The following is a 19,491-nucleotide window of genomic DNA, read 5'->3' as shown; positions in this document are numbered from 1 at the left end:
CTTAGTTAAGAGCACAGTTCTGTTGTCAGAAGGCCTTTGGACAAAACAAAACTTTCTGTGCCTCAGTGTCCTTTTCTATAAAAGGGAACAATAATAGCACCTACCTCAAAAGGGAATTGTGAAGTTTATGGGTTAATAAAAACAAAGCATGTGAGTAGTGCTTGGAGCATAGTGTTGAGTAAATATGAGCAACAATTCTGAAAAATCGTAAAGTTATAGAAAGTTCTTTGTGTGCTCAGTTGCTCGGTGGTGGTCAACCCTTTGTGACCCCATGGATTATAGCCCTCCAGGCTCCTCTGCCCATAGAGCTCTTCAAGCAAGAATACTGGAGTGGATTGCCATTTCCTCCTCCAGGGGATCTTCCTGACCCAGAAATTGAACCTGCGTCTCCTGCATTGGCAGGCGGATTCTTTACCACTGAGCCACCTGTGTGGGAAGCCCATAAGAAGTTCTTACATGTTGTTTAAAATGGCCTTTAGAAGAAACTGATCATTCAGTATTTGAAGTTATCAAAGAGCTTTCAGACTAGATTTGAATGACACAGGAATAAATTGGTGAAAGAGTTACTTATAGCTACAAAAAATGACATGGAATGAAAATGAAAAAGGAAAGGAGAAGGGCATTGAAGAGAATGGCATGTTCTATTTTGCTTCCTCAACTCCCTGGAAAGCTTACTTACCTTCTTCGCTAGAGAACAGATTTCCCAGCCTGGAGCCACTTTGTGGTCATTTTCTTGGCCTCCTTCCCAGTGTTTTCTGAACTACTCAGTGTGTTTCTCTGAGTGATAAAATTAATGCCAATTTTTAGGTCTGCCACATACTGTCAAAATATTGGAAAATTATTCATCTTTCTGGGCGAGGTGGCCTGTCTGTGAGATGGACATAATAATACTTTCTCATAAGGTATTGTGGATGTAAAATGAAGCAGTTGATGAATGAAAAATAATGTAGGTACTTGGTAAATCTTAGTTCCTTTTCTTTTCCTACTTTGATTTGTAACTAGCTTTCTCCTCTTAGTTGTGTTGATGTCCAATAAAATTGGGACAATAGTACTAATTTTATAGGGTTGTTAAGAGGATTTAATGAAATGATGACTACACAGAGCTAGTATAGTTCCTGCTACAGAGTATATAAATAGAACTGATGATGTTCCTTAGGAAGTCAAACAGCTTCATATGCTTGTTATGTGTATTAATTTTGTGAAAACTCTTCATATGACATTATCCCTTAAATCATCCTCAGGACCCATTAATGTATCAAAGGTGTTGAGAAGCCCTGCAAAAAAAAATAAAAGATGCTACTTGGTTTAAAGCAGCACTTCCCCTATGTATTTGAGCAAGGGACCCCCCTCTCTTGTTTTTTAGTGGAGGAGGGGACACATTTTTTTTCCTGGCATCCTGTGTCATGATGTTTCTTAGCTGTCTTGGGAAATGACAGACTGGCAACAAGAGGGGACTGAGGGAGGTGTTGGAAGGCAGTGAGTTGGTGAGTGAGAAGTGCTAGGGCTGTTGGATTATATTGACAGCTTTGACTAACTCTAAAGTAAGCTTACCTGTAGTTTTCCTTTGTGGAAGGATCTATTAATGTTCCCTTTATCTCTGCTTTTTCTAAAGATGTGCAAGAAACAGTGCTCCTGGTTCTCCTTGCTTCTCCCAGACCTGCCGCTCTTGCCACCTCCCAGTGGCACGTGTATCCCTTCTTCCAGGGGCCCAGACCTAAATCCTGGAGTCATCTCTGCATCTTTCTTTCACTCACGTCAGCACATTCCACAGGCTCTACCTTTAAGCCAGATTTATAATTCTATCATTTCTCTCCATCTTCACCTTTACTACCTTGTCCTTGTCTTGTTTTATCAGTCTCCTGGGCCCTGAGCTGCTCATTCAGCTGTTCCCTACCCAACCCCAATGCCTGCCCATCCCCCCAACCCCACCCCCACTGTGTTTCTTTTGCTGTCATGCACATAGGGTCATCTTTACCATCTTTATAAATTCTATATATATGCATTAATATACTGTATTGGTGTTTCTCTTTCTGACTTCACAAGTTTCATGCTATGGGTTCTTTTTAGGGAAACCTGACAACTACTGCAACAGCCTTTTTCCTGGTCTCCTTGCTTCTGCTATTTCACCTCTAGTTTGTTTTCAACATAGTGGTTAGCATGATCCTTTAGAAATGTCAGAGAAGTCACTCCTCTGATTAAACTTTCTGACAGGTATCTCATTTCACTTAGTAAAAGCCAGAGTCCTTAATAAAACCCATAGGCCCCTTGGTCTAGAGCCAGCTCCTCTCTCTTTGACAAATCTCCTGCACTCCCCAGCTCACTCTGTTCCAGGATTGCCCACTGGCTTAGTCAGCTGTTTCAAATACAAAAAGATGATGCTGTGAAAGTGCTGCACTCAATATGCCAGCAAATTTGGAAAGCTCAGCAGTGGCCACAGGACTGGAAAAGGTCAATTTTCATTCTAATCCCAAAGAAAGGCAATGCCAAAAAATGTTCAAACTACTGCATAATTTCTGTCATTTCACACACTAGCAAAGTAATGCTCAAAATTCTCTAAGCTAGGCTTCAACAGTACTTGAATCGAGAACTTCCATATGTTCAAGATGGATTTAGAAAAGGCAGAGGAACCAGAGATCAAATTGCCAACATCCACTGGGTCATGGAAAAAGCAAGAGAATTCCAGAAAAACATCTACTTCTTCTTCATTGACTATGCTAAAGCCTTTGTTTGTGTGAATCACAACGAACTGTGGAAAAGTCTTCAAGAGATGGGAATACCAGACCACCTTACCTGCCTCCCGAGAAACCTATACACAGGTCAAGAACCAATAGTTAGAACCAGACATAGAACAACAGACTGGTTTCAAATTGGTAAAGGAGTACATCAAGGCTGCATATTGTCACCCTGCTTATTTAACTTACATGCAGAGTACATCATGTGAAACACTGGGCTGGATGAATCACAAACTAGAATCAAGATTGCTGGAAGAAATATCAGTAACCTCAGATATGCAGATGGAGAAGGCAATGGCAAGCCACTCCAGTACTCCTGCCTGGAAAATCCCATGGACAGAGGAGCCTGGTAGGCTGCAGTCCATGGCGTCGCTACGAGTCAGACACGACTGGGCAACTTCACTTTCACTTTTCACTTTCACTTTTCACTTTCATGCATTGGAGGAGGAAATGGCAACCCACTCCAGTGTTCTTGCCTAGAGAATCCCAGGGACGGGGAAGCCTGGTGGGCTGCCGTCTCTGGGGTCACACAGAGTCGGACACGACTGAAGCTACTTAGCAGCAGCAGCAGCAGATATGCAGGAGACACCACCCTTATGGCAGAAAGCAAAGAGGAACTAAAGAGCCTCTTGATGAAAATGAAAGAGGAGAGTGAAAAGGCTGGCTTAAAACAACATTCAAAACACTAAGATCATGGCATCCGGTCTCATCACTTCATGGCAAGTAGATGGGGAAACAATGGAAACAGTGACAGACTTTCTTTTCTTGGGCTCCAAAATCACTGCAGATGGTGACTGCAGCCATGAGATTAAATGATGCTTGCTCCTTGGAAGAAAAGTTATGACCAACCTAGAGACCATGTTAAAAAGCAGAGACATTACTTTGCCGACAAAGGTCCATCTAGTCAGAGCTCTGGTTTTTCCAGTGGTCATGTGTGGATGTGAGAGTTGAACCATAAAGAAGGTTGAGCAGTGAAGAATTGATGCTTTTGAACTGTGGTGCTAGAGAAGACTCTTGAGAGTTCCTTGGACTGCAAGGCGATCAAACCAGTCGATCCTAAAGGAAATCAACCCTGAATATTCATTGGAAGGACTGGTGCTGAAGCTCAAGTTCCAATCCTTTGGCCACCTGATGCGAGGAGCCGACTCATTGGAAAAGACCCTGATGCTGGGAAAGATCAAGGGCAGGAGGAGGGGTGACAGAGGACAAGGTGGTTGCGTGGCGTCACCCACTCGATGGTCATGAGTGAGTGTGCTCCAGGAGATGGTGGAGGACGGGGAGGCCTGGCGTGCTGCAGCCCATGACGTTGCAGAGAGTCGGACACGACTGAGCGACTCAACTACAGCAGCAATAGAGTACCCGAGACCCAGAAGCAATATGAACCAGAGGCTCATAAACAATAGAAATCAATTTCTTACAGTTCCGAAGGCTGGGAAGTTCAAGATCTTCGTGGTAGCATGGTTGAATTCTGGTGAGGGCCGTCTTTCAGGTTGCAGAGTACTGCCTGCTCATCGTGTCCTCACTTGGTAGAACAGAGGGGAAGGAAGCTATCTCCTGACTTTCAGGGCATTTATCCTACTCATGAGAGCTCTACCCTCATTCACCTACTTCTCATCCTAATGACCTCCCAAAAGCCCCACCTCCTAGCACCATCGCACTGGGAGGTAAAGTTTCAACATATGGATTTGGGGGGAACATTAACATTCAGTCCGTAACACCAGTCTCCTGTCTGTTTCTCTGACAAACAAGCATGTTCCCATCTCTGGACTTTTGCATTGTCTCTCTTTTCTGGTCTAGAAGCATCTTTTCTCAGATATGTCCCAAACCTGCTCCCTCATTTTCTTCTGATTGCTGCTAGTGAGACATCCTCTAACCAACCTACATACAAATATAACCAGGTTCTTCCTCCACACTGTCTGGCTTACTCTCCTTTATTTTTACCATAGTACTTTTCATGGTTAGGCATATTATATACTTATATACTTAATTATTTGTTGGTTGACCGCCCCCCACAACTAGAATATAATTCCATAATAGGATAGATTTTGTCTCGAGCATCACTTACACATATTTGTGGAATGAATAGGTGAACAAGGGTCACATTTGCCATGAACTATATAGCTTGAAGTACATACCATTATACCGTGACAAATTTAAGCTTAGATACTAAGCCTGAATCATGAAGGTCTCTCTTTTTTTTTTTTTTTTTGGATGAGCTAAATCAGCACTTCCCAAAGTTGATCCATGGATAACATTTTAAAAGATGTGAAAAGGTGTTACGCAGGATATAGAACAAATGTGTATATGTGTGTGTGTGTGTGTGTGTGTATGTGCTAGAGAGTGACCAATTGAATAGAAGCATGAAAAGTTTTTATGTGTGTGATTATATGTGAAATCTTAATAGATAATAGAGGTTTTTTTCTGTGTCACATGATAAGACATTTGAATTTTTCTCAGAATAATCACACCTATTGAGAATAAGTTGGTTCTAACAGTGTAGAACTTTAATCATATGTTGTTATAATAATGAGATATGGTAAAAATAACTGGAAGTTTAACTTTATTCCTGTGAAGAAATGTTATTTCTTTGTATGGAAAGTTGAAAAGAAGAGGTTGATATATGAGAGTAAATCTGTGAGTGACTCCAGAATGATTATTATCATAAAGGTGTATGAAATTAATATTTCATGTAGAATTTGGTATTTGTTGGTGTCTGGAGCCTTCTTAGGATTTCTTTTGTTTTTTTTCTTTGCCATTGGGAAATTACCAGGAGTATTTCTGAAGCGTGATCTTTAGAAATAGTGCCAAACTGCTCTCATCCTGCCTAAAAGCAAAATATATATATATATATATCTTCTTAGATGGCAGGGGACGCAGGTTTGATCCGTGAGTCAGAGAGATCCTCCTTGGAGGAGGAAATGGCAACCCACTCGAGTATTCTTACCTGGGAAATCCCATGGACAAAGGAGCCTGGAGGGCTACAGTCCATAGTGTTGCAAAGAGCTGGATATGACTGAGTGACTGAGCATGCACTCACAGCTTTGGAAAATAAGTAGATTGTATGTTGAGATTTTAAAAATACTATAAATACCATTACTTTACCTGGATCAATAGTTGCTTTTACTTTTTCACTAGTTCTTTTCATTCTGGGACTTTTAATTACCACAAACCTAGCAAAAAATCTTGGACTAAAGTAAAACCACTCCATTAGAGAGTTAATTATAATAGTTTTTCAACATCTATTAGTGATTTTTATTCAAACTCAATAGTGAATTTAATAATCCCTTTGTTCTCAGTGAATGAGACTTCATTTAAGCAACAAACATCATAGCCTTTTAGCGCATACATGACCCTCATAGACTATGGCATGTTCCTTAATAATAGGTGAATATCAGTCCACAAAGAACCCATAATTCAAAGGATTTATACACAGTTCTAGTAGGAGCACTTGATCTTTAATATTAATAGATCAAATAAATAAGTAATTTTGCCTTATCTACATTTTGTCCTAAAATCCCTGAAATTTAGATGATAATAAGGTTCCACAGTACTTTTAATTTCTCTGCTTCTTCAGAAGACATTTTGTTTTTGTGGCCTCATTTTATTTTTGATATTATTTTCTGAGTTGTTTAAAAAAATTGTTGATTTTGCCTTAATGCTGATTATTTATTTCTACTTGACTCTCTATCCAGTGAGGTTTCCTTCAGTTAATTTTGACTTGTCAGAATATCAGTGACCAGGCTTGAGGAAAAAATTTGTGAATCTATAATGTTACAGTTTTGGGGTTGTTTTTTTTTTTGTGGTTGGCATTTCAGTATTTGGCTAGGGAGGTATGGTTGAAATCCAGAGGTCTGTTTCTCATAAAAGGTTGTCTTTTGCATTTCTCCCATGATTGTATCATCAAAGGGTTTGTGATTTCATCAAAACCAAAACCCAAACATATATACATATGCCCTTAAACACATATTTGTCATAAATTCTTCAATGTAATATATTCATTTTCCCCCAAAAAACTATACTTTGGAAAGAGGATATGGCCTTAAATTATAGTTCTCATGAAGGATGTTGATATTCTTCAACTACCTTATTTTAGTTTGAACAACAAAGTAATAAAACACTGCTTGGAAAAGTTACATTAGCTTGAAAAAACTTAATACCCATTTAGGATGCTTGTTGGGGTCACTTGAGACTGATGAAAAATGTTATAGCCGAATTTAAAGGTTTAGAGATAATTTTTGGGAAGATGACCTTACAATTATAAGTATTAGATATCATTGTAAACAAATCTTCTAGAAATTGCATTACAAAGCAATACACTATGGAGTTACTTTGTGGAGATCACAAATAGCTAATGGGTAGTTGTGGCTGGCGTAATATTTCCAGTGATGTCATCGTGCATGGACTCAAAAAAAGGGCTAGATCTTAAGTAACTTTGAAATTGATGTGCTTTTGAAAATTGTTAGATAACTTAAAAAGTGGCTCCATGGATGGTAAAGACCATGATTTCAAGATGCATATAGAATAATCTTGTTTCATGAAATCTGAGTGGACACAGCAATGTTTCTAAATGAACATAATAAGAAAGTGTTACTTAAAATGTTTATATAACTAAATTAATAAATTATATAATATGAAGTCATTTCCTTTCATCGTCTATATTATGGAAATGGCTTTACCTCTCATTTTGGATAGTCTTATGTGGAAAATGGGCAACTGGCTTTTATGCTAGTTGTCATATTTGGGCACATATATACAATATTGCATGTGTGTGTAATGTAGATGAGTGTGGACATAGGAAAAAGTCCAGAAGCGTGCACATTGTCCTGCTCTCAGCATTAGCTTCTGGGGTGGAGTGGGGCTGAGGGTCTTGGTCCCCAGCACACATCAAGCACATTGCCACTTCAGTGCTGTTGAACTTGCCGTTCCCTCCACCTGGCACGCTGCTCCCCGCATAGACACATGCTTACTCCCTGTGTTTACTCTAATGTCATCTTCTCGGTTCTTCCCTGGTCAGTATCAAAAACTGCACCTGCTGCTCTGCCTCCCTGTCCCCCTTTCTGTTTGAGTTTTACCCTAAGCACTTACTATTACCTATCATACTGTGTTACTTGGTTATGTTTCTAATTGCCTCTCCTAAAATGGAATCTCCATCAGGTGGGGATGTTTCTGTGTCAGAATTTTGTTTGTTTTGTGTGTGTAGAGATTTATCTTGTTGACTGTTGTATTGCTGGCATCAAGAACAGTGCTTGTACAAAGCAGATACTCAACAAATATTTGAATGAGTAAGTTATAGAGCATGAGCATTTTAATGACTGTTGATATTGTCAGGTTCGTTTTTAAAGGACATACCAGCTTAAATTTCATAGTGTTTGTGTGACTATAGATATACCAATATAATACCTAAGACTATATAACTTACTAGGTGAGATTATTTTAATTTTTTGATAAATGAAGTTGAATATTTTAAAGATATTTTTACATTTAGTGCTCTTTTTATTTTTAACTGTGTAATACTTTTGTTAAAAGTTGGGAAATACTGAAACCATGCTCATTATTCATTCAGGACATAATTGCTGACTGATTTCTGTGTAATGGGTCTATCAGTTCAGTCACCCAGTTGTGTCCGACTCTTTGCGACCCCATGAACCACAGCATGCCATGCCTCCCTGTCCATCAGCAACTGCCGGAGTCCACCCAAACCTATGTCCATTGAGTCAGTGATGCCATCCAACCATCTCATCCTCTGTTGTCCCCTTCTCCTCCTGCCCTCAGTCTTTCCCAGAATCAGGGTCTTTTCAAATGAGTCAGCTGTTCACATCAGGTGGCCAAAGTATTGGAGCTTCAGCTTCAACATCAGTTCTTCCAATGAATACCCAGGACTGATCTGCTTTAGGATGGACTGGTTGGATCTCCTTGCAGTCCAAGGGACTCTATAGACATGCTCTGTTCTCTCCTCCAGAGATTATAGTCTGCTAAGGAAATACCCATGCTGGAAAAATGCAGAAGAAAATTTAAAAATTATATATGATGCTCATGTAGGGGTAATCCTTGTTGAGGATTTGGATTTTATCTTTTCAATCTGTGTCCTGCGTGGGTCCATGAACACTAAAATAAATAATAGCTTTTTTCACATAGAATATCTTGAATTTTTCTTTGCCATTAAATGTCTTAGTTAACTTTTGATATTTAATGGTTGTGTGAGATTCCATCTTATGGAATTTTCACAATTAGGTTGCTTGTAATTTTCAGTGTTATAAATAACATGCCATTGATACATCGTATGCATCTTTTCTCTACATCTCTGTTATTGCCTTATGTATCGGCTTCCTGTTGCTCCTGTAACAGCTGACCATAAACTTAATGGCTTAAAGCAACACAGATACATTCTCTTACAGCTCTGGAGGTCAGGTGTATTAACATCAGGTGTGGCTGGCTCCTTCTGGAGGCCCTAGGAGAGAATCTCCTTCCTGGCCTTTTTCCAGTGTTTGTAGGTCGCCTGCATTTGGCTCATGACCCCTTCCTCCGTCTTCAGAGCCGGAAGTGTAGCACCTTCACATCTTTCTCCCTGACCTCTGCTTCCCTCATCACATCTTCTCTGACTCTAACGTCTTCATCCTTCTTGTGATTATACTGGGTCTATTGTTGTAATCCAGGATAATCTCCTCTTGATCCCTGGTCATATCTGCAAAGTCCCCATTGGTATGTAAGATAACATTTCACAAGCTTCAGAGATTAGGATGTGGACATCTTTGAGGGGTCTTTATTCTATCTGCCATACCTTAGGGTATGTGCCCAAGTATAAAATTGGTAAGTTCAAAGCAGCTTTTAGACGTTAGACTTTAGATACATACAGCCAAACTCCTAAAACATTGAATCCTCAATTGATGTTCACATCTGCAGTGAGAATTCCTATCACACCTTTATATATATATTTTTTAACATTTGATATTATTATTTTTAAAAGTCTTTGTACTTTTGATAATAATAGCAAATATTTATGCAGTGACCACTGTATGGTGAGCACAAATGTAAGAATCCTATAAGTATTAAGTAATTTAATCCTCAGGCAACTGTGATGTAGGTACCTTATTACCTCTGTTTTATAGGTGAAGACACTGAGGTCAAGAATTTGTTTAAGTCACACAGTTGGAAATAGTGAAGCTAAAATTCAAACACAGGCAACGAGCTAACTAGGTATCATATTCTAAATCTTTTCTTGGATTGTGTGAACAGACGCACACACATGTATGTACATATACACATTTTGAATGAAAGATCTCTTAGGGTGTGCCTTTGGCAGCCTTAATTATAAAAAATAATGATAGCTAATATTTATTGAGTACTATGTGACTTAGTGAAAAAGGTTTGCATACAGTCAGTAGGAGTATGGAGGAGGAAAATGAACAATGAAGTTAATTGAAATGCATTTTCCTCTGAGGTCTTAGGACTAGCCTGTGCTTTCTGGTCTAGTGCAGAGTTGTAAAACTTCAGTTCAGTTCAGTCGCCCAGTCGTATCTGACTCTTTGCAACCCCATGAACTGCAGCATGCCAGGCTTCCCTGTCCATTACCAACTCCCGGAGCCTACTCAAATTCATGTCCATAGTGTCGGTGATGTCATCCAACTAGCTCATCCTCTGTTGTCCCTTTCTCCTCCCTCCTTTAATCTTTCCCAGCATCAGGGTCTTTTCCAGTGAGTCTGTTCTTTGCATCAGGTGGCCAAAGTATTGAAGCTTCAGCCTCAGCATCAGTCCTTCCAGTGAATATTCAGGACTGATTTCCCCCAAGATTGACTGGTTGGATCTTCTTGCAGCCCAAGGAAATCTCAAGAGTCTTCTCCAACACCACAGTTCAAAAGCATCAATTCTTTGGCACTCAGCTTTCTTGAGAGTCCAACTCTCACATCCATACTGGATGTTTTTCCTACTGGAAGAACCATAACTTGGACTAGACGCATATTTGTTGGCAAAGTAATGTCTCTGCTTTTTAATATGCTGTCTAGGTTGGTCATAGCTTTTCCTCCAAGGAGCAAGCGTCTTAATTTCATGGCTGCAGTCACCATCCACAGTGATTTTGGAGCCCAAAAGAATAAAGTCAGACACTATTTCCATTGTTCCCCATCTATTTGCCATGAACTGATGGAACCAGATGCCATGATCTTAGTTTTCTGAATGTTGAGTTTTAAGCCAAATTTTTTACTCTCCTCCTTCACTTTCATCAAGAGGCTCTTTAGTTCTTTTTCGCTTTCTGCCATAAAGCAAAGAAGGACTTGGAATGGCAGGAGAGGAGTTTTAATCTTGGGGATCTTTATGATTGATAACAATTACAGTTTTACAACAAGCCTTTGTTTTTTCATTCACAACTAACTAGATACAGAGTACTGATGCTTATGTCATCTGTAATTTCTTCATTGACTTGGTCAGAATGAATATGTCAGAAATTGTCATCTTTTAAATTATGAGAAAGCATCACCAAAAACATGAACAATTCATAGATGTTCATTCACTCACAGCGAATTTATGTAAAATAGTCTTTGTTATTTAAATCTGTAATAGGCTGCATTACATGTGTTTATTTAAATAAAATGTGTTTTAAAACATGGTTGTGCCTTTAAAGAATTTAAGGTGAAAGTCTTAGATGTCATGGGGAAAGTGGAGAAGACAGATTTCTATCCCTTGAATTCTGTTAAGTATTTAAATAGGTGGGCTTCCCAGGTGGCTCAGGGGTAAAGAATCTGCTTGCCAATGCAGGAGACTCAGGTTCCATCTCTGGGTCAGGAAGATTCCCTGGAAAAGGAAATGGCAACCCACTGTAGTATTCTTGCCTGGGAAATCTCTTGGACAGAGGAGCCTGGCGTGCTACAGACCATGGGCTCGCAAAGAGTCAGACACCAATTAGCTGCTAAAGAACAACAACAATATTTAAATAGTTAGCTTTCAACTCATTATATTTGGTGCCATGTGTTGATCTTTTAAAAACTATGTCAGTCAGTTTAATTCTTGTTGTTTTTTATTCTTTTGACTATTGTGTTGGTGGGATAAAATAATGCATTGAGTTACAACTGTTTGCTGGTGTGTGTTTGTGGGAGGGCCTGTGTGTGTTTTGAGAATGTAGCTAGTGTATAAGAATATATTCTTGTCTGTTCTTGAAATTTACTTTTCTTTTGGTTTTCAGGGTTATAACCAAGAGAAGTATTGAATTCTTTTTTTTAAGACAAAAAGTTTTTTGTTTGCTTTTTACTGATGATAAGTAAGTAAGTAAATAAGTGTTAGTCTCTCAGTTGTGCCCGACTCTTTGTGACCCCATGGACTGCAGCCCACCAGGCTTCTCTGTCCATGAGATTTTCCAGGCAAGGATACTGGAATGGGTTGCCATTTCTGTCTCCAGAGGATCTTCCCAACTCAGGGATCGAACCCGGGTCTCCTGTACTGCAGGCAGATTCTTTACTGACTGAGCTACAAGGGAAGCCCATTATAAAATACAAAATATTTTACTGATTATAAAATACTACATTATTATTGTAAAAAAAAAAATCCCACAAATAATCCAAGAAAGTTTAAAGGAAGAGGTAAGAATCACCCCCAAATTACACATCTGCCATCAAGATATAGCCCTATTGACAGCTGGCTTTTTTTGTTTGTTTGTTTAATGTGTACACATACACTTTATATTACCTCAATGTGATGATCTCTATGCCATATATGTTGTTGCCCATGGCATTGTTTCATTCTTTTTAATGGCTAGGTAATATTCCACTGTATGTATGTGCCTCATCTTCATCCATTCATCTGTCAGTGGCCTTTAGGTTGTCTCCATGTCTTGGCTCTTGTGCATAGTGCTGCTATGAACATAGGGGTGCATGTATCTTTTTAAATTATAGTTTTGTGTGGGTATATGCCCAGGAGTGAGATTGCTGTATCTTATGGCAACTCTTATTTTTAGCTTTGAGGAACCTCCATGCTGTTTTTCAATAGTTAATGTACCAGCTTACATTCCCACAAACAGTGTAGGATGGTTCCTTTTTCACTACACCCTCGCCAGCATTTGTTATTTGTAGACTTCTTAGTGATGGCCATTCTGACCAATGTGAGGTTGGTACCTCCTTGTAGTTTTGATTTGTATTTATCTAATAATTAGTGACGTTGAACATCTTTTCATGTGCTTGTTGGCCATCTTTATGTCTTCTTTGTGGCAAATAGATGGGGGCGGGGGTGGAAACAGTGGCAGATTTTATTTTCTTGAGCTCCAAAATCACTGTGGATGGTGACTGCATCCATGCAATTAAAAGGGGCTTGCTCATTAGAAGAAAAGCTATGAAAACTTAGGCAGCATATTAAAAAAAGAGATCATCTTGCAGACAAAGGTCAGTATAGTCAATGGTTTTTTCAGTAGTTATATATAGTTGTGAGAGTTGGACCATAAAGAAGGCTGAGCACCAAAAAATTGATACTTTCAAATTGTGGTGCTGGAGAAGACTCTTGCGAGTCCGTTGGACAGCAAGGAGATCAAACCAGTCAATCCTAAAGGAAATCAACCCTGAATATTCATTGGAAGGACTGATCCTGAAGCTGAAGCTCCAATACTTTGGCCATCTGATTAGAAGTGACTCATTGGAAAAGACCCTGATGCTGGGAAAGATTAAAGGCAGGACGAAAAGGGGGTGACAGAGGATGAGATGGTTGAATGGCATCTCTGACTCAATGGACATGAGTTTGAGAAAACTCCAGGAGATAGTGAAGGACAGGGAAGTGTGGTGTGCTGCAGTCTGTGGGGTTTCAAAGAGTCGGACGTGATTTAGCGACTGAACAACATCAACAATGTCTTCTTTGGAGAAATATCTATTTAGTTCTGCCCATTTTTCAGTTGGGTTTTTTGATTTTTGTTGTTGTTGAGTTGTATGAGCTGATTGTATAGTTTGGAAATTAAGCCCTTGTTGGTTGCAGATATTTTCTCCCACTCCATAGGTTGTCTTAGATTTGTTTTGCTTATGTTTTCCTTTGCTGTGCGAAAGCTTGTATGTTTGATTGCTGCTGCTACTGCTAAGCCACTTCAGTCGTGTCCGACTCTGTGCGACCCCGTAGACGGCAGCCTACCAGGCTCCCCTGTCCCTGGGATTCTCCAGGCAAGAACACTGGAGTGGGTTGCCATTTCTGTCCCGTTTATTTATTTTTGCTCTTATTTCTGTTGCCTTGGGAGACTGACCTAGAAAAAACATTGAGAATGTTTTGCCTATGTTTTCTTTTAGGAGTTTTATAGTGTTGTGCTTTATGTTTAAGTCTTTAAGCCATTTTGGATTTATTTTTGTGTATAGTGTGAGGATGTTCTAACTTTATTGACTTACATGTGGCCATTGAACTTTCCCAACACTATTTGCTGACTTTTCCCTGTTCTACATTCTATATTCTTGACTCCTTTGTCAAAGGTTAATTGACATAGGTGTGTGGGTTTATCTGGGCTTTTACTCTGTTCCATTACCCATGTATCTGTTTTTATGCCAGTACCATTTTGATTACTGTAGCTTTGTAGTATCGTCCAAAGTCTAGGGGAGTTTTGCCACCTGCTTTGTGCTTTTTCCTCAGGATTGCTTTGGCAATTCTGGGTCTTCTATGGTTCCATATACATTTTAGGATTATTTGTTCTAGTTATGTGAAAAATGTCATGGGTAATAGATTGCTTTGGACAGGATGGCTGTTTTCATGATGCTAATTCTTCCAATCCAAGAGCATGGAGTTATCTTTTCATCTCTTTGAATCCTGTTCTTTTTTGTTCATTATAGTTCTCAGCATATAAGTTTTTGATCAGGCTTATTCCTAAGTTTATTTAATTTTTTGGTATGATTTTTAAAGGAATTTTTTTTTGCATTCCTTTTTTGATATTTCATTGTTAGTGTAAGGAAATGCAACTTATTGTGATATTTGAAGTGCAAGAATCTTTAAAAAGAAGTAGTAAATATACTTTGGCGATCATTTTAAATTCAGAATCCTTGCATGTCTGTTTTTGCTAAATACTTTCTAGTTTTAATTAAGCTTGACTTTGAATGAAAAGAAATAGACATTTGATGTATTCAGTTGATCTTCCATTTCACAACTAGATGTCAGTGTTAACGTACCTGATTACATGTTTCAGGTTGATTATAATGAGGTAATTCAAGAATTACTCACCTATATGAGATACAGTTCAGAAAAAAATGATAAGGAAAAGGAGAAAAAAAGCAACTTTCCTTATTTCAAAGGAGGCCAGTTAATTTTATATGTACATTCTAAAATGTTTTTTCCCCACATTAGCTATGTATGAACAATTTAAACTTTTTGATTTATTTGGTTAGGAAAGGCAGGTAGAGTGTGTACTTATACCTTTTACTGCCAACAACCAGAAGTTCTTCCTTGCAGCTTTTCCAGAAAGTGTGATCAGAAAAAGGAGGAAAATAATCACTATTCAAACGTGGTGTGTATGTGTGTTTCTTGCCCACTTATTAAGAAACATATCTAAGAGCAGGAATTATGCATGTAATTCCAGTGACATTTCTAACATTTCACTTCAAAGTCTCTCTTGACATAACTAAATCTGCCTTTTTTTTTTACTTTGAGACTCATGTAAATGGGAATACGATACCCCTTATCCTTTCCTTGTAGATCTAATCTGACAATTTTTAAAAATGATTTATGCTATGTTCATCTAATTATACAGTATCTCACCTTTTTTAAAACCTATGCTTCCTGTTAATATTAACAAATATGCAATCCATAATAAACCAGAAATATCATGAATAAAATCCAGGTAAAGCAATAGATCAAAATACTGAAAACACATCCTTCCCTTCTACTTTCCCAAAAGATCCTGTGGATCTCTTTTTCCCCAACTTTTTCCCCTCTGAGAATGACTACTCTTGGACCACTTAAAGTGATAGGGCTCCCTTAGGCAAAATCTACTGAATTATATTTGTTTGGATTTTTTAAACACTTTCAAAATCTGTGTATGCAGCTTAACAAAGATTTTTGGAGGCTATAGATTTAAAGTATACAGTAAGAAATATCAAGACAACTTGTCTTTGGAGCTCAGTTTAAGGTTTTGGTAGAATTGAAAGGGTTGGTTTTTAAGAGTATTATTTAAGTAGTTTAACTTTTTCCTTAACACACTCGTACCTCAAAACAATTCTGTTTTGAAAAGGCAGGTGAATTAGTGTCAGGAAGATCTTAGTATGTTTATTTTTCATCATGGAAATAACTTTCTAGGTCATGTGGTAGATCCTAATTTTATTACAGTATAAAATATGTGCACACAGTGCATTTGTTTATTGACTTTAAAAATCTATTGTTTTCTGAGAAAGAATTTTTGGTTCATCAGTTTTTGTATCACCACATAAAACACGCCTTTGGCAGTTGTTTTTTCTCAGTTTTTATGTCTTCCGGGCACATAATACAAGAAAATAAAATTAATTATTGATTGTGGTACAGATTTGGCATATCACTGTGGGTTTTCAATCAGCCTGTAAAAAGAGAAAAATCATATCAACTAACTCCAGGCAGTCCCAGCTTGCTGTATATATAATAGAAATGCAAGCAGGCGGCATCATGCTAATTACAACACTTCCTATTTAGCAACACAGTGGAATAGTTCAATGAAATTTACTTAATTCCAAGCTCTCTTACAATGATTAGTAGTTGCTTAGTTCTTAACCTTGATTATAAGGTTTGTGATTTTGCAAATTGATTCTTACATACTAATTTTTGTTATTTGTTTAAAAGCCTTTTTCATTTATGTTTCAAGATCTCTCTGATACCTTTGACAAAGATATAATTTAGAACTTAAATTTACTTTATACGAAGGCAGATAAACTAATTATTGGATTTAGACTCAATTAGAGGCAGCTGCCTATGATATTACTAACTGGACCATGATGCTTCCAGTGACCTATATACAAGGCAGCAGGGTACCTAGAGTTGGTCCTAGCCCAGGTTCTTGAGCCTGGTAGTAGACGTGTAGTAAATATTTACTTGGATGCATTTATCCCCTTGTTTCTCTCTGGCATCATATTTCCTAGGCCTCAGTGTAGTGTTGTGATTGTTTCTGAGTGTGTGTTTGCTTCCTCTTTGCCCCATCTTCTGTGATCTGGTTTTTATTTCGAGGTCCTTATTACATGCGGCCTAGCTCCTCACATCCTAATGTTTTTCTTTTTAATTTTTTGATATTTGGGCTGCCAAATTTAACTTTTAAAAGAAATGGTTATTAAAGAAATAGCTATTTGTAGCTACTGTTTAACTTTGTAATACTTTCTCTGATGTTTTTCCTAAGACCTCTCAAATACATTTATTTCAAGAACTCTTCACATTTTCTACTGATTTGGGACAGGGTTTACACATAATTGGGTTTGTATGTGTTTTTAGAAAGAAGTGCAAAGAGGGTGGTAATTGCAAAATACAACAGCAGTTACAAATTTTAACTGCTCTTTTAAGACCATGCCAAAATTCTCTGAATCTGAAAGCATTATGAAAATGCCTTTCTTCAGCTGCAAGTCAGAGCAATGAAGGAAGACATACCCTTGTAATTATTTCTTTTACTCTTCTTATGTTCTATCCTGATCTGTCAAAATTTTTAATTTTTGGTCTGTGAAATTTTTATATTTGGATACAAATTAATTTTTCATTCCATTTAAAAACTTACCTAAGCCTTCAAGGAGTGAATTCTGTGATATGTGGTTTCCATGTTAATAAAGCTCTTAAAAAAATTTTACCTGAAACTTAACCAAAACTTACCTAAAAGCATTTCCAGTGGTAATGGGAAGCAGAATTATATCAATGTTAGAAGATGAGGAACAAATTGTAGTTAATTTCTAAATTTCCAAGCCATATGGCTTTTAAGAATATCTTTCACTTTTATGTTTTTGGTTCAATTTAGGAAAACTTTCCATTTGACTCATAAATCTATACCTTAATGGAGGAAGGAAAGCAAATATGAGAGATAATGACTAAAACATTTGTCTTATTTTTAGCACCAGAATGTTGTTGAGAGAGATGAACCAGAGGTACATAAATATTCCACTTCCCACCTAGTTCTTCCTGGCTTTGTTGTCGACTGACAACCTGAGATCTGACTAGATAATTGAGGAAGTGAGGAAATGTACTGCAAAATTCTGTTATTTTAGCTCTTTTTTATAATGAACAAGTTGATCTTAAGGACTTGACATTTTAAGATATTCCATTTGTCATTACAGAAAGCTGTATACCTGCACGAGTGGTGGCTGCTGTTGATGTAAACACTGTTGCTAATGAAGTATATAAGTATAATTTTCCTCACACACAGTTACTGGCCAAGACAATTGAAGTGAGTAATAATTATTATTGTTTTAATAAGTATATAGCAAGTAAAACTTTGATTGAGGAATACTGCAAGATACTGATTTCTGGTGTCTTCATTTGAAGATAAGTCATATATAAATGAAAAGGTTTAGGAGAAGGGAATTAAATTTATATTTTTTAATTCCATCAGAAGGTAGCATGTTATTTTTTTTCTTTTTTCCTTTTTAAAAATTTCTAGCTTTAGAGAGATACGATCAGTAATTTGGTCTTGAAAGAAATGAAAAGTAAGCATATACTCTACTTCTAAATGTTTAGTTTTATAATGATATTAAACTTGGCTTAATTCTTAATTTTTAAGCAGTATTCAGGTACAATGTTGGAGAAGGAAATGCCAACCCACTCCAGTGTTCTTGCCTGGAGAATCCCAGGGATGGGGGAGCCTGGTAGGTGGCTGTCTGTGGGGTCGCACAGAGTCAGACATGACTGAAGCGACTTAGCAGCAGCAGCAGCAGCAGCAGGTACAATATATACATAGCAGGAGGGAAAAAAGAGAAAATGAAAAAAAATCATTGGTTATATTATTGGGTTGGCCAAAAAAGTTCATTCAGGTTTTTCTGTAAAGGTGTAGGCAAAAACCGGAATGAACTTTTTGGCCAACCCAATACTTACTGAATGCTACTTTAAAAAAAAAAATTTTTTTTTATTTTTAATTGAAGAATAATCACTTTACAGTATAATGTTGGTTTCTGCCATACATCAACATGAATCAGCCGTAAGTATACCTATGTCCCCTCCCTCTTAAGTCTCCCTCCCACCTCTCACTCTATCCCACTCCTCTAGGTTGTCACAGAGCCCCAGTTTGAGTTCCCTGAGTCATACTATAATTCCACTGGCTATCTATTTTACATATAGCAGTGTATATGTTTCCATAATACTCTCTTCTTGTTGACACCTGTCTAAGTTAAAGATAGTTTTTTGCTTGTGATGAACTCAGCAGAAGTATTTAATGCATTGTTACTTTCAAAATACAGCGTAATATGAAATTGTGTTTTTTCTCCCAGTATTATGTTGTGCAAAATTTTACACATATTTCTCATGAAACTGTAATTTATATGCAAGAAACTGTACTCTTTGTGTATAGTTTGAGTTTTGACCAATGTCCATGGGGTTGCAAGACTCGGACAAGACTGAGCACACACACACTCATACAGCTGAGTCAGCACAGTTGGGACTTTAGAATAGCCACTACCCTAAAATGTTCCTAAGTGTCAGTATCTTACCCCACCCCTAGGCAACCACTGATCTGCTTTCAGTCATTACAAATTAAATATTCTATTTCTAGTATAACATAAATAAAATCATGAGTGTAATTTTTTTGAGTGTGACTTCGTTTAGTGTAGTGTTTTTTGCATTGTATCAATCAGTAGTTGCCTCTTCATTATTGTTCTGTGATATTGTGTATGTA

At 37.7% G+C, this 19,491-nt stretch overlaps 1 protein-coding gene across 3 annotated transcripts in view; it reads left to right on the top strand.

Annotated features, from left to right (window-relative positions):
* TRDMT1 (tRNA aspartic acid methyltransferase 1) overlaps window positions 1-19,491 on the top strand; it is a 60,423-nt gene that overhangs the window by 11,434 nt on the left and 29,498 nt on the right. For all 3 annotated transcript variants that reach the window (XM_068987496.1, XM_068987495.1, XM_068987493.1), the window contains exon 2: window positions 17,942-18,051. In XM_068987496.1, coding sequence (XP_068843597.1) covers window positions 17,942-18,051 — 110 coding nt within the window. The remainder of the gene's footprint in view (window positions 1-17,941; window positions 18,052-19,491) is intronic.

The sequence above is a fragment of the Capricornis sumatraensis genome, chromosome 15, assembly GCF_032405125.1.
Source record: "Capricornis sumatraensis isolate serow.1 chromosome 15, serow.2, whole genome shotgun sequence".
NCBI classification, from domain to species: Eukaryota; Metazoa; Chordata; class Mammalia; order Artiodactyla; family Bovidae; genus Capricornis; species Capricornis sumatraensis.
This window is presented reverse-complemented; position numbering and strand designations above follow the sequence as displayed.